We start from the raw sequence: 12,478 nt of genomic DNA, 5'->3' as shown, positions 1-12,478 counted from the left end.
AAATCAACCAGTGGCTTGATAACTCCATCACAGATGTGTTCAAGTATCATGGGCATGCTGGTTCTAGGTTAGCCATGCGTTTTCACAGGCTTGGTCTTGGCCCATCTAGACGTATTTATCAGGCCACATGCACTCATGGATGTATGATACTAGACCAGGGATAATATTTAAAATATTAAACAACTGGAATGACCGGCACCAACAATCAGAACAAATGCTGGATATAAACTAGAGCCATACTAGTTTAGCCATACTAGGGCAAATTGGCTAATTAGAACTAAAGTAAAAACTTAATCATGTTTTCCATGAGGTGTGAGACATCTAGTGTAATACTTTTTGCATAGTCTTTGTCTATAGCTGGCTGAAAACATTTTCTTCTAGCCACCAAGACGGTGGTTAAAAACAAAAATTGGTTGTTGATAGTGATTTTCTTGAATGTCAGAATAAACATCAAGATGATATGAGGCTGGTGTATTTCCAGAGACCTGGCAGTGTCTGTAACATGATGAGACAAATTTTAGTTTCAGGTTCATAAACCCATTTCATACCTTTATGTCACACCTTACCTGCCGTTCTCTAACATAATGGCCATAAATATATATACCTTTCCATTTGCTGCACGAGCCACTGAAATACAGTGTTGCGAATTTGTCCTCAGACTTTTGTGCTTTTACTTTTTTATTCCTTCTTTCACAGATCCTTCTCTATGCTTTTCTTTATATTGTTTTCAGAAATGTGATTTTCAATTCTCTCCTTTCTTCCTAGCTTTCTTCAGTCCAGTTATTTGATGTTATTTCATTAAGGAAGTTGAGAAACTGAAGGAAAGTCAGTAGGAGATATTTTTGTTAGGCTTTGCTTTTTTTTTTTTTTAAGCTTAATCCATTTAAGTTTTAAACTAAACTGTTGCTAAATAAAACTAAAATAATGTTCTGTCTTGGGGCTCTGGTTCTCTGAGAATGCTGAGATAAAATTAAGACTCTGAGGATATTAAAAAGGCTCTAAGAACCACAAAAACAAAGATGGTCAGCCTTGTGAGTGCCAGGCTCAGTTGTGTCAGCACTATCCTATCAACACACAGCTAAATGCATAAGAGAAGAGTGCAGGTATGTGTTAAATTTTATTTTTTGAATATTCACATGTTCAAAATTCAAAACAGTGTACAATAAAAAGTCTCTTTCCTACCTCTATACCACAGCCACCCAGTTCCTAAGGTCACCAGAGATATTTTATGCACATAAAAGTAAATATGTATATATAGTCCTCTTCTACCCTTCTGTACACAAATGGTAGCTTACCACACACTTTGTGGTACTCGTGGATGCCAGTGTTTGGTGCATATTTATGTATGTCTGTATGGGCTGTCCAGTGTATCCTCAGGAAATGTCGCAATAAAATGTTCTGTTTTAAAGATTTCTATGTTTTAATTTTATTTTGTTCCTTTTCTCTCAAATTAACCTTGATTCTAGATTTACTACCAGAAGCATAAAGGAAAAGGGATGAAAAAATAGCCCTAAAAATTTAGACCTAGGAGGGCAGGGATGTAGGACAGGCAGGATTCTCTGGACAGCTAGAGGCCTTCTGTGCCTAGGTATGATTGGATCTGTGCTGCAGTAGTTCCAGGAATAGAGTAGACCTTCTTACGTGGCAGATGACAGCCTAGGCTTTGGACAGTTGGCTTGGGGATTTTAGCAAAAAGAATCATGTGGTACTTTGCCTCAGCAGAGCCTTCAGCACCTAAATGTAAAGCTTCTTTTAGTACCAAGGAAACTCCAAGAATTGTCAGAATATGGTAAGTAGAAGACTGTGAATGGGAGGCTTTGTAAATGGTAAAATGCTATACAGGTATGCTGTATCAGACTAGATTTGAGCCGTTACCTGCAGCTGATGAGCTCCAAAAAGAGCGAAACCTATTAGGTCCTGCAGTACTGGCTTGAGATAGTATAAAACCTTGATTACGTTCCATTTGTATGTTGTTTTGTTCTGTCATATTTTGTACTGGGGAAGGGAACAGCTCCCATTTAGTCTCCTTGAGCTAGTGTATTTCCTCTGCAGTCCATTCTTCTTATAAGTCACCTGAATGAGATCATCCCAAAAGGGAAATCTGATCAAGTCTGATTAGATTGTTACCTGGTCTGATCCAAATGGCCAGGTTTTTCTCCCTAGGCAATCTCATCTACTCCCATAGCTTTAATTGCCCGAATATGATGACAACTCCAGAATCTTCTTTGCTAACCTCTTTTTCTCCTGAATCACTGCTGGATATGTGTTCTTTTGATGTTCAACTGACATTTCACATCAGCCAAACTGACTGTTAACCTTCCCTACCTCTTCTTCCCTCCACCCTACTGCTACACAACACCACACATACACACATCCCCAAACAAAAACTTAACATTTTTCTTGCATTTCTTGCTTGGTTGTTTAAGTACAGTCCTCCCAGACACATAAACTAAAAGCCTAAGAGGTGTTGTCTACTCTTTCTTCTTTCTCACCACCTCCCACAAAACAAAACAAAACAAAAAATAAAAAAACTGGCTATTAAGCTCGAAAGATTTGCCTCTGAAATATGTCTTAAATTGGTCTCCTTTCCAGATCCTCAGTTACTGCCTACGTCAGGCCTTTATACCACTTTGGGGGACAACTACAATAGCCGCCCAACTAGCTTTCCTGTCTATAATTTCTCCTCTTATTTACTATCTCCACTTCTCCTAGGGTGACCTCTTTAAAGACCAAATATGGTCATATCACTCCCTTCCTTGAAACTCTTCAGTGGCTCACCTGTAAGATAGAGTTCATGTTCCTCAGCCTGGTATACTTAAGCTTTTCTTGACCTAGCCCCTGACTCTTCCCTCCTTGATGCTTCAGCAGCTTACTGCTTATAACTTCCCAGATTACCATGTGTTGTATTTGTTAGTTGTAGTTGTACCACCTGTTGCCCTCCTGGAATTCCTGTTCCCTGAATCCATCCTATCATCCCCATCCATTAGTAGGCTGGAGCCAGCTCCTACCAGCTAGGGAGAACTGGTTGTTAGATATTCAGGAATTTGGCAAGCCAGCTTTTAACTTGAAAAGCAGCTGTGATGGGGGTATTTATACCACACATATCAGCAAATATTACAAATAAGAACTCCCCTTCACCCCCACACCACCCCAGCATGCCATAACCCCTACTGAAATTCTGGCTTAGATGGTTCCTCTTTAAAACCTTTCCTGCTCAGCCCTCTACCGTCACACACACAAAATTAGTTGCTATTTATAAACACTTGACATGCTTTATTATAGCATTGGTCACCATATAGTGTAAGTCTTTGTTTTCAAGTCACTTTTTAATGCTAAAGTCTTGAGTTGCTAGGACAGAGTCCATTGTCTCAGTTGTCTTTGCATGCATGTCATTCATTCATTCCTTCAACATTCATTGAGTTGATACACTTAATATGTATCAGGCACTGTTCTCAGGGTACAAAGATGGAAGGATTTAGCCACTGTCTGTAAGAAGTTCATAGCCTAGTCCATGGGAAGAGAGAAATTCAAATAGTCCGTTACAATACAGTGAGACAAGTACGTTGCTAGAAGTCTGTGCAAGACACGTTGAAGCCTGAAGGAAAAAACCCTTCCCAGGGTAATGGGGAAGTCTTCACAGAGCAGGTAAGACTTAAAAGATGAACAAAAATTTGTTGCCTGTAAATAGGTGCTACAGTTAGTATTTTTATAGATAGAATTTTTTAATAGAAAGTTTTCCCACTCTGGACAGTACACAAGTTTCTTTGTTTCAGAGTAAATAGCAGTTTTATGTGAAAACCCTGTGTAAATGTCTATGAATCAGGCATTCTTTGAATGAGCAGAGAAAGCACTGAATACTGTATCTGTAATCACAATATTGTGTAGCAAACCATCCCAAAACTCCATAGCCTAGAATTATTATTATTTAATAATAATTTATTATTTCTGGTGCATTTAGCAGGCCTAGCTGCTTCTGGCTGGGCTCACTTGTGCATCTGCAGTCAGCTGGCAAGTCAGCCAGGGTCTGGCTGGTTTAGGATGCCCTTGGCTAAGTCAGCTCAGCTCTCCTCTATGTGTCTCTCCCAGCCTTCTAGCAGGCTAGCTCAGGCAGGTTCCCATGGTGGTGGCAGGGGCCCAAGAAAAGAAGTGGAAACATGCAAGTATATGTGCATGTCTCTACTTACCTCATGCTTGCTACTGTCCACTTAACTAAAGCAAATCACATGACTAAGTCCAGAGTTAGTGTGAGAGAAATAGATACAGGGAAATGTAAAAAATTGGGGCCATTGCTGCAGTCCATTTGCCACAAACACATACTCTGTGTAAACTGTATTCTAGACCTTATGTTACTCTGCAGGTATTATTTGCCAGTGAATTTGCTTCCAGCTGGTTGGATGCTCTGGGTGATAATGAGCAAACTTCTCTGAGCAGTCTGGACCTATTAATCTTATCTCAGTTTTGGGTTTCATTTTTATCCCACTATTGAAATGACATTTATTATTTGGGAGGCTGAAGAGTCATTTGTCTAGTGATATCCATGTCCTATTAAACTCCTTTACATATTCTAGTCACTTAGATTTTTTTTTTACTAAAAAGCCATGGTGTCCACAACAAGGAGAAAATACCTTGTGGAGGTTTAAAAAACATGTTTTTAAAGGTCAGTTATTGGGGAATTCCCTGGTGGTCCAGTGGTTAGGACTCGGTGCTTTCACTGCCATGACCTGGGTTCAATCCCTGGTCGGGGAACTAAGATCCTGCAAGCTGCACGGCGTGGCCAAAAAAAGAAAAAAAAAAAGGTCAAGGCCTCACGGGCCCAGCCGCTCCGCGGCACGTGGGATCTTCCCAGACCGGGGCATGGACCCATGTACCCTGCATCGGCAGGCAGACTCCCAACCACTGCGCCACCAGGGAAGCCCCAACTTAGCATTTAATAAGCTAGATTCTTCATGCAAAACTTCAAACCGGGAGAACTCTCAGTCCATTTGTGAAAAGCAAACAGATTTTATTTATTGAGACCTTAGGAACAAAGCAGCCCCTTTTAACTAGTAGCCTTGGGAATAGGAAACATTAATAACAGTTCATAGAATGTACTCTTTTGGGTCTTTGTCCAGAAGTGACTAAAATATCCAAGATTCAAACCTGGTTTTGTTTGTTTTTAATAAGATTCATGTGAAATGTTTGTTTCATTTTCATCATCCTCATCATTGGTGAGAAAGGGAAGCTGGAGGGACCAGTAGTAGTAGAAGGGCAGTGGACAGAGAAAGTATTGAGACAAGTGGACAAATGGAGAAATGCCAGAAGGGGTCACTGAAGTAGAAAAGTGAGTGGCCAGGTCAGAAAATAAATCTGCAGAGCCAAGTTCTGAGCAAGAGTTTAGAGCCGCAGAGTCTACCTCGCAGATGGACCCCAATGGCTCTTCCCCCCAGAAGGAAGGTCAGTGTGGCATAAAGGATCACATAGGGTTCCCTTGACTTTGATTTCACTCTGTATCTTAGTTTTTCTGCTAGGTGTGCCCACAGGTGGGAGGGCTTACTGCAGTTCTCAAAAACCATTTTAGGTAGGGCAGGGAACTGGCTAATGAAAGCAGCTGCCTGAGGAAAGATTTCATGATCAAAATTTTTTAAGGGAAATAATAATACTTCAAGCAAATGATTTTTTTCACAATTTAAGATGTTGATTTAAAAAATAGACTTAAAATAGGTTACTCTATGGACATAAATTCAACCTTGCATTGGCTGCATTCAGAATAATAATCCAAAGTCTGCTCACAGGATAGTGTCATGGGAGAGCACTGGCAGAGCAATCTGGGTTCTAGCCCCACCTTTGCCCTTTGCTTACTGTGTACATCTCTATCCAGCTGTATAGTGAAGGCTTTGGGACTTGAAGGTCTCTTGCTGTCAACGCTTACATACTGACATGTTCTTTGGGTCTCTGAGGTTTTTGTAGATCCTAACCTCAGTTACACTGTAATTTTGATTTATAGAGTAAGATGAGTGGGGTGAGGGAGCTGCTATATGGAGTCACATTGAGTATTAATATTGGTGGCAGAAGATCAAAAGAGGCTTGGGGGCTTCTCTGGTGGCGCAGTGGTTGAGAGTCCACCTGCAGATGCAGGGGACACGGGTTCGTGCCCCGGTCCAGGAAGATCCCACATGCCGCGGAGCGGCTGGGCCCGTGAGCCATGGCCGCTGAGCCTGTGCGTCTGGAGCCTGTGCTCTGCAACAGGAAAAAAAAAAAGAGGCTTGGTATAAACCCAACTGAGTATAAACCCTCAGTTACTGCCCACTTTTGCCACTAGATGGCGATCAGACATTTGAAAGACTTAAGAATTGACTAGCTAAGACCCTGATGGACCATCTTAAGAAATGAAGAAACTGTCAGCCAGAGCTGTAACTCATGTGTGTCTTAAGCCCTGTCAAACTAGTCAGCAGTAGTTTTAGCAGTGAAAAGGTAGAGTTACCTATAGTTTATACCTTAGGTAGAGTTACCTAAGGTTAAGAATCTTTTATCAAAGAGGGGGATATGATAAAATCATGATGCGTGAAAAGTAAGCAACAGAGAATTGATGAATTCATCAAATACCAGTATACTTGAGTGAAGGACCATTCTTTTTTAAATTTAATTTCATTTTTTACTGAAGTATAGTTGAATTACAATGTTGTGTTACTGCTGTACAGCAAAGTGACTCAGTTATACATATATATACATTCTTTTCCAATATGGTTTATCACAGAATATTGAATATAGTTCCGTGTGCTATACAATAGAACCTTGTTGTTTATCAATTCTGTATATACCAGTTTGCATGGTATATATACCATGCAACCCCAAACTCCCAATCCAACGCTCTCCCACCCACCTCCCCCTTGGCAACCGCCAGTCTATTCCCTGTAAGGACCATACTTTGAAACCTTAAAACTGGTAAAGATAAAGAAAGAGATGTAAAAATGGTATTAACACTAGAGGTGCTGTCACGTGGAAATATAAAAGTTTTTAGTTCAACAAGTTAGAGTAATGCTATGCATGCAAGGTCTATCAGTGAACATTAAGGGAAACGAGAAATGCTTAGGGAACATCTCTGAGCTCTGGATGTGACATCAAGAGAGACAGCTGAGCCCTTCTATATCAGCGGTTAGCAAACTTTTTCTGTGAAGGGTCAGAAAGCAAATATTTTAGGCTTACCAGCCAGTTTAGGCTTACTGTCCACTCAACTCTCCTATTATAGTGTGAGGTAACCATATACAATATGTAAATGAACGGGTGTGACTGTGTTCCAATAAAACTTTACTTACAAAAACAGGCAGCGAGCAAGATTTGGCCTGGGTGCCATAGTTTGCCAACCCATTTGTGGGTGAAAGCTAGGGTCCATAAGTAGTTCTCCTTTCTAGGCCTCAGACTCTGGCTTCTGTCAAATGAGTTGGATTAGCTGATCTCTGACATTTTTCAGATTTTGTGTCCTTTAGTACCTCTCTCTGAAGCTAAGTGATCCACAAGGCTGACCCAGAGTGATATTTCTTTTATTTTTAAGATCAAATTAAAAAAAAATCAAGCTTGAACAAATTTGTAAGTTTCTAGAGCAGAATTTCTCAACCTTGACACTATTGACATTTGGGGCCGGATAATCCTTTGTTGTAGGGGAGCTGTCTTATGCATTGTAGGATGTTTAACAGCATCTCTAGACTCCTCTACCTACTAGATGTCAGTTCAGTAGAACACCCCAACCTCCCCGTGTTATGACAAGCAAGAATGTCTCCAGACATTGCCATATGCCCCCTGGGAAGCAAGATTACCTCCACTTGAAAACCACAGCTCTAGAGACTTTAAGAGTAACTGGAAGAATAAAAAAAATGGAAATCAGGCCAGGTAACCCAGGACGGCCACCAAGATAATAAACATACTTCTTTAGGAACAAGGCCAAAAAAGCCAAAACCAAGAGGAACCAAGAGGAACAAGAGGAACAACCAGCATATTAGAAAGAGAATGGCAGGGAATTCCCTGGCGGTCCAGCGGTTAAGACTCCGTGCTTTCACTGCTGAGGGCCCTGGTTCCACCAGGAAACTAGAATCCCACAAGCCTCTCAGCTCAGCCAAAAAAGGCAAAGCAAACAAAAAAAAGAAAAGAGAAGGGCAATGAGAATTTTATTTACCCAGTTAAGAGGGGCTGGAAAGTCGGTAGCAGATGACTTTTTTTTTTTTGGCTGCACCAGGTCTTAGTTGCCACGTGTGGGATCTTCAGTTGCTTGCAGCATGAGGGCTCTTTTAGTTGCGTCATGCGGGATCTAGTTCCCTGACCAGTGATCGAACCCGGACCCCCTGCATTGGGAGCTTGGAGTCTTAACCATTGGACCACCAAGGAAGTCATGGTAGCAGATGACTTTTTAATATTGATTTAGATCATTTTATTGAAAGTGTTCCTGAAACCATTGAACCAAAATAGAGGGCTACCTATAATGGGTAGCTGAAAAGTCAAACTAAAACAAAGAAACATGGATGAAGAGAAATATAAAAAAGACCACTATTAAAGAATACCAAGAATATTTACTTTTCACTATTTTATATTATTTGATGAGATCTCTAACAGAAAGAATTCATACTGGGTGAATTCATTAGCCCTTATCTATGGGTCCTGGGTATTTTGTTTTGCTTTGGATAAATCAAGTGTGGTTTATTCCTACAGTAGAATATTATTTAGTAGAGAAAATGCAGTACAGCTTTACACAACTACGTAGATGGATCCTTGAAGCTAGGTTTTAAGTGTCAGTAAAGCTGATCCTTTAATAAGTCTAGATCACGTAGCCAGCTTGGAAGTTAGTTGCAAATAAAAGCCAAAATCATCTCTATTCATTAATAAGGGTGTACTTGTTTTCCATCTACCTTTTATTTATGCCCATATTCTTTTAAGAATTTATTCTCTTCCAAGTGTGATATTAATCATAGTCTACAAGCCCTGATTATCCAAATAGCATTGTACAAGGACGTTTTTGTTTGTCTTGTTTTGTTTATTTTCCTTACAGTGACTTTAACACAGTGTGATATTTTCCGAATAGTGATCTAAGAGATCTAAAAACATTAATTCTAGTCTCAGATTCTACTTTTGACTTGCTCTGTGACCTGGGGCAGTCTCTCCCCTGCTAAAGAAATGGTTTCTTTATCTGTAATATGGTAGAGAGATTCCCCAACTCTGGCCCCAGGATGGCTGCATAAGAATCATCTTTGAGGCCTTGTTTTAAATTTAGATTCCTGTGCTTCATTCCCAAATTCCAATTCTGTAGTCTAGGGTAAGGCCTAGGAAGCCCAGGTGTTCTAGTGCATGGCCAGGTTTGAGAACAATTAGAGGTGATCTCCAAGGTCCTTTCAACTCTAAAATGCAGTGGTTATATGAAATACGTATTTCCCTAAATAACCTTTATTATATTATTTTCTGAAAGCTTTTTTATGTTCTACAAGAAACAATTGAGATTACTACATTGTACTTTCCCCACATACACACATTGGTACAGCTTTACATAAACTTGGTTTGCTATAATGTGGTCAGCTTATGGCTTGGGTGATAATCTTGATCCCCCAAATGTATTAGAAGATGGTTTCTCTTTTCACCAGAATGCTATATCATAGTTTCTTTGTTTTTAATCTTGGATTTAGAGAAGGATTAAATAGTTTGATATCCTGATTTCCATATAACTATAAAAGTGGAATAAAATTAGAAATTCTATGTGGTTGTTAATTTCTGTTTTTTTTCCTTTAATTTACAGAATGCTCTTTTCAGTTGCATTAGCAGAAATGAAAGTAAGTATATTGTTGATGGTTATGCAAGCAATCCAAAGAGAAAAACATGGTTTACAGAATATGATTTAGCTGTTATAAATATTGCCAAAACTCTGACATTATAACTTAGGCTGTTACTAAACCGTCTGAAGGAATGTGCACAGCAAGATTCTGATAGGCTCTTTCCTCTGGAGTGTTTGGGCCATTCATGAATTCTAACAATTTCCATGTCCTAATTACAGATGTACAAAGCAGATATCAGTGCTGGGTGTTTTAGAGGAAGATCATGCCCCACTTGGATAAACAGAAGTTGAACACTCCCACGTAATATAACGTAATATAATTGCAGCACTAGCTGAGGGCTGCCTCTCAGTTCATTCAGCAGATAGTCACTGACTACTTGCTCTGTGCAGGGCAGATGCACACCTGTGGGGGACACAACCTGTACACAAAGAACTCTGGGACATGGTGGGTATGGGATAGAGTTACTGATAAGGTGCCACGGGAGTTCAGAGGAAGGAGGGATCACATCTTGCAGGGGCGCTTAGAGGTGACTTCATGGAGTTGGTAGCTGAACTGGGCCTTGAAGGATGGACATGATGTGAGCAGTAGAGATTGGAGGAAGGGAATTCCAGCTGAAGGGAACAGCGAGAGCAGTTGGAGATGGGGAAACACGTGTGAGGAGTAAAGAGTTGTTAGGTGAGCTTGGCAGTGGGGTGTATTAAAGTATAAGAAACATTAGCTGTCTGTACTTTATCTTCTACTCTTTCTAACTGGGGTTTAGTTCAAGATTTTCCAGATAGTGTTTAGCACATAATCCTTTATCCTCCCACGCTGTGAGGAAGCCAGCCGAATTGGGGCATCAGAAGACAGGCATCTTTGTCTTATTCTCACTTGTCTCCTCTGTCCTCAGCATCCCTCACCCCTGCCCCCAGTTTTAGCTTCATTGAGGTTGACAATGATAAATGTAGCCATTAATGATTGTTCTTTGTGATTAAAATGAACAATTCAGCAATGAACAATGTAAGTTTGTTAGTAATTTCAAATCAGAAACTTAGCTGGCACAATAGGTATGAAACAGTTTCCTTGTCCAGGAAAGAAGCTTGTCTTGCTATCAGTGTAGTCCTACTTTAGTTCATTTGTATATGATTTTATCATTATCATTATTTCTGGAAGTCACCTGAGTTCCCTGCTCATTCCTTGGTCTGTGGTATCCACCAGAAACCTGATTCTGGTTCCTCTATAACCATCCCTAATTATTATCAGAGGTTTCCTACCTGCCATTTTCTTAACCTTTTCCAGCCATACCTCTACCCTTTTGGCTCCCTTCAGCCTCCCACAGACCCCTTAGCCTCTCCTATGAGGACCTCTTGTTCTTCATTATAAATCCCACATCTGCACCCCCAGCCACTCATCCTGCTCTTCCCAGATACCTTAAATAGTCCACCTTGATTTTTAAAAATACATACGTCCAGAATCGTTTATTCCAAATGTGGGTTTTACTTTTCAGTGTTGAAGCAAGTCATATCAGTTTTGAGGTGAGCACTTTCAATTTAGGCATAGTCTTGGAGATTTTCAAACAGTATAGAACTTTAGGGATTTTGTTTCAAGATGGACAGTTATATAATTTGCAAATTTATGAAGTGGTCCTGATATCTCTTGGTTTTTACTGGTCCTATTTTATAAATGTGAGGTATTTGGGGTTTTGTTTTATTTTGATATGTTTGATTTGTTTTGCTTTGGTTTGCTTTGTTTATGAATCTCCACAGATCCAACGTGGAAGGAAGCTGTTCCAGTGGTTCTCAACATGGGTGCTATTAGCATTTTGGGAGACAGTTTCGATTATATGAGACTTTCCTGTACGTTGCACAGCCCTGACCCCCATGTGCTAAATGCCAGCAGTCATCCTTAAGTCATCATGAAAACCAGAAACACTTCCACATGCATCCAAATTCTCCCAGGGGCTGGTACTGCTCCTGCTGAGAACCACTGCACTATAGACTATAAGTTGACAAATAATGACTTTCTCAGACCAGTGAGCACCTGAATGTCCCCATGGCCATGCTTATAGTAGTGCTGAATTTAACTACGTGTCTTCTATGGCATGGTTTTATTTCTGAAATTCAAAAAGACACATATTGTTCCATCATTATTATGATGATTTAATGTTAGCAAATAGCTGATTTCATTTCAATGTAATCTTTTTTTTTCCCCTAGTGGGCTCAGTTTGTTGCAGTTATGCAGGCCATCACACAAACTGCCGAGAATACTGTCAAGCCATTTTTCGAACAGACTCTTCTCCTGGTCCTTCTCAGATCAAAGCAGTGGAAAATTATTGTGCCTCTATTAGTCCACAATTAATACACTGTGTAAACAATTATACCCAATCTTATCCAATGAGGAACCCAACAGATAGTAAGTAAAAGCCACATATTCCTCTCATTTCAATCTTTGGTAAAATAATTTGTAAAAAAAAAAGAAGTAAATTCTTGAAGATATCTACAGTCTGGGTCATTTGGGAAATACCAGGCTTCCTTTGGTCTTTAGATTTGGCAGACTGGACATTATCATCACAGCTAAAAGATGCCAAGAAAGACAGGGCTGTCAAGGGTGTGAAGAAACAGGCACTCTCTATTCTGAAGTGGGAAAATTCACTGGTATGGATACTTTAAGAGGGAAAATTGGGTTATGCCCATGAGACTTTCAAATAATCA

General features: G+C 40.0%; 1 protein-coding gene across 3 annotated transcripts in view; it reads left to right on the top strand.

The window, feature by feature from the left end:
- RECK (reversion inducing cysteine rich protein with kazal motifs) overlaps positions 1-12,478 on the top strand; it is a 73,213-nt gene that overhangs the window by 20,470 nt on the left and 40,265 nt on the right. For 2 of the 3 annotated variants that reach the window (XM_032636211.1, XM_032636213.1), the window contains exons 7-8: positions 9,752-9,785; positions 11,982-12,179. In XM_032636211.1, coding sequence (XP_032492102.1) covers positions 9,752-9,785; positions 11,982-12,179 — 232 coding nt within the window. The remainder of the gene's footprint in view (positions 1-9,751; positions 9,786-11,981; positions 12,180-12,478) is intronic. The other variant, XM_032636212.1, reaches the window with a different exon arrangement.

The sequence above is a fragment of the Phocoena sinus genome, chromosome 6 (assembly GCF_008692025.1).
Source record: "Phocoena sinus isolate mPhoSin1 chromosome 6, mPhoSin1.pri, whole genome shotgun sequence".
Taxonomy (NCBI): Eukaryota; Metazoa; Chordata; class Mammalia; order Artiodactyla; family Phocoenidae; genus Phocoena; species Phocoena sinus.
The sequence above is the reverse complement of the archived record's forward strand: the minus strand, read 5'-3'. Positions and strand labels throughout refer to the sequence as shown.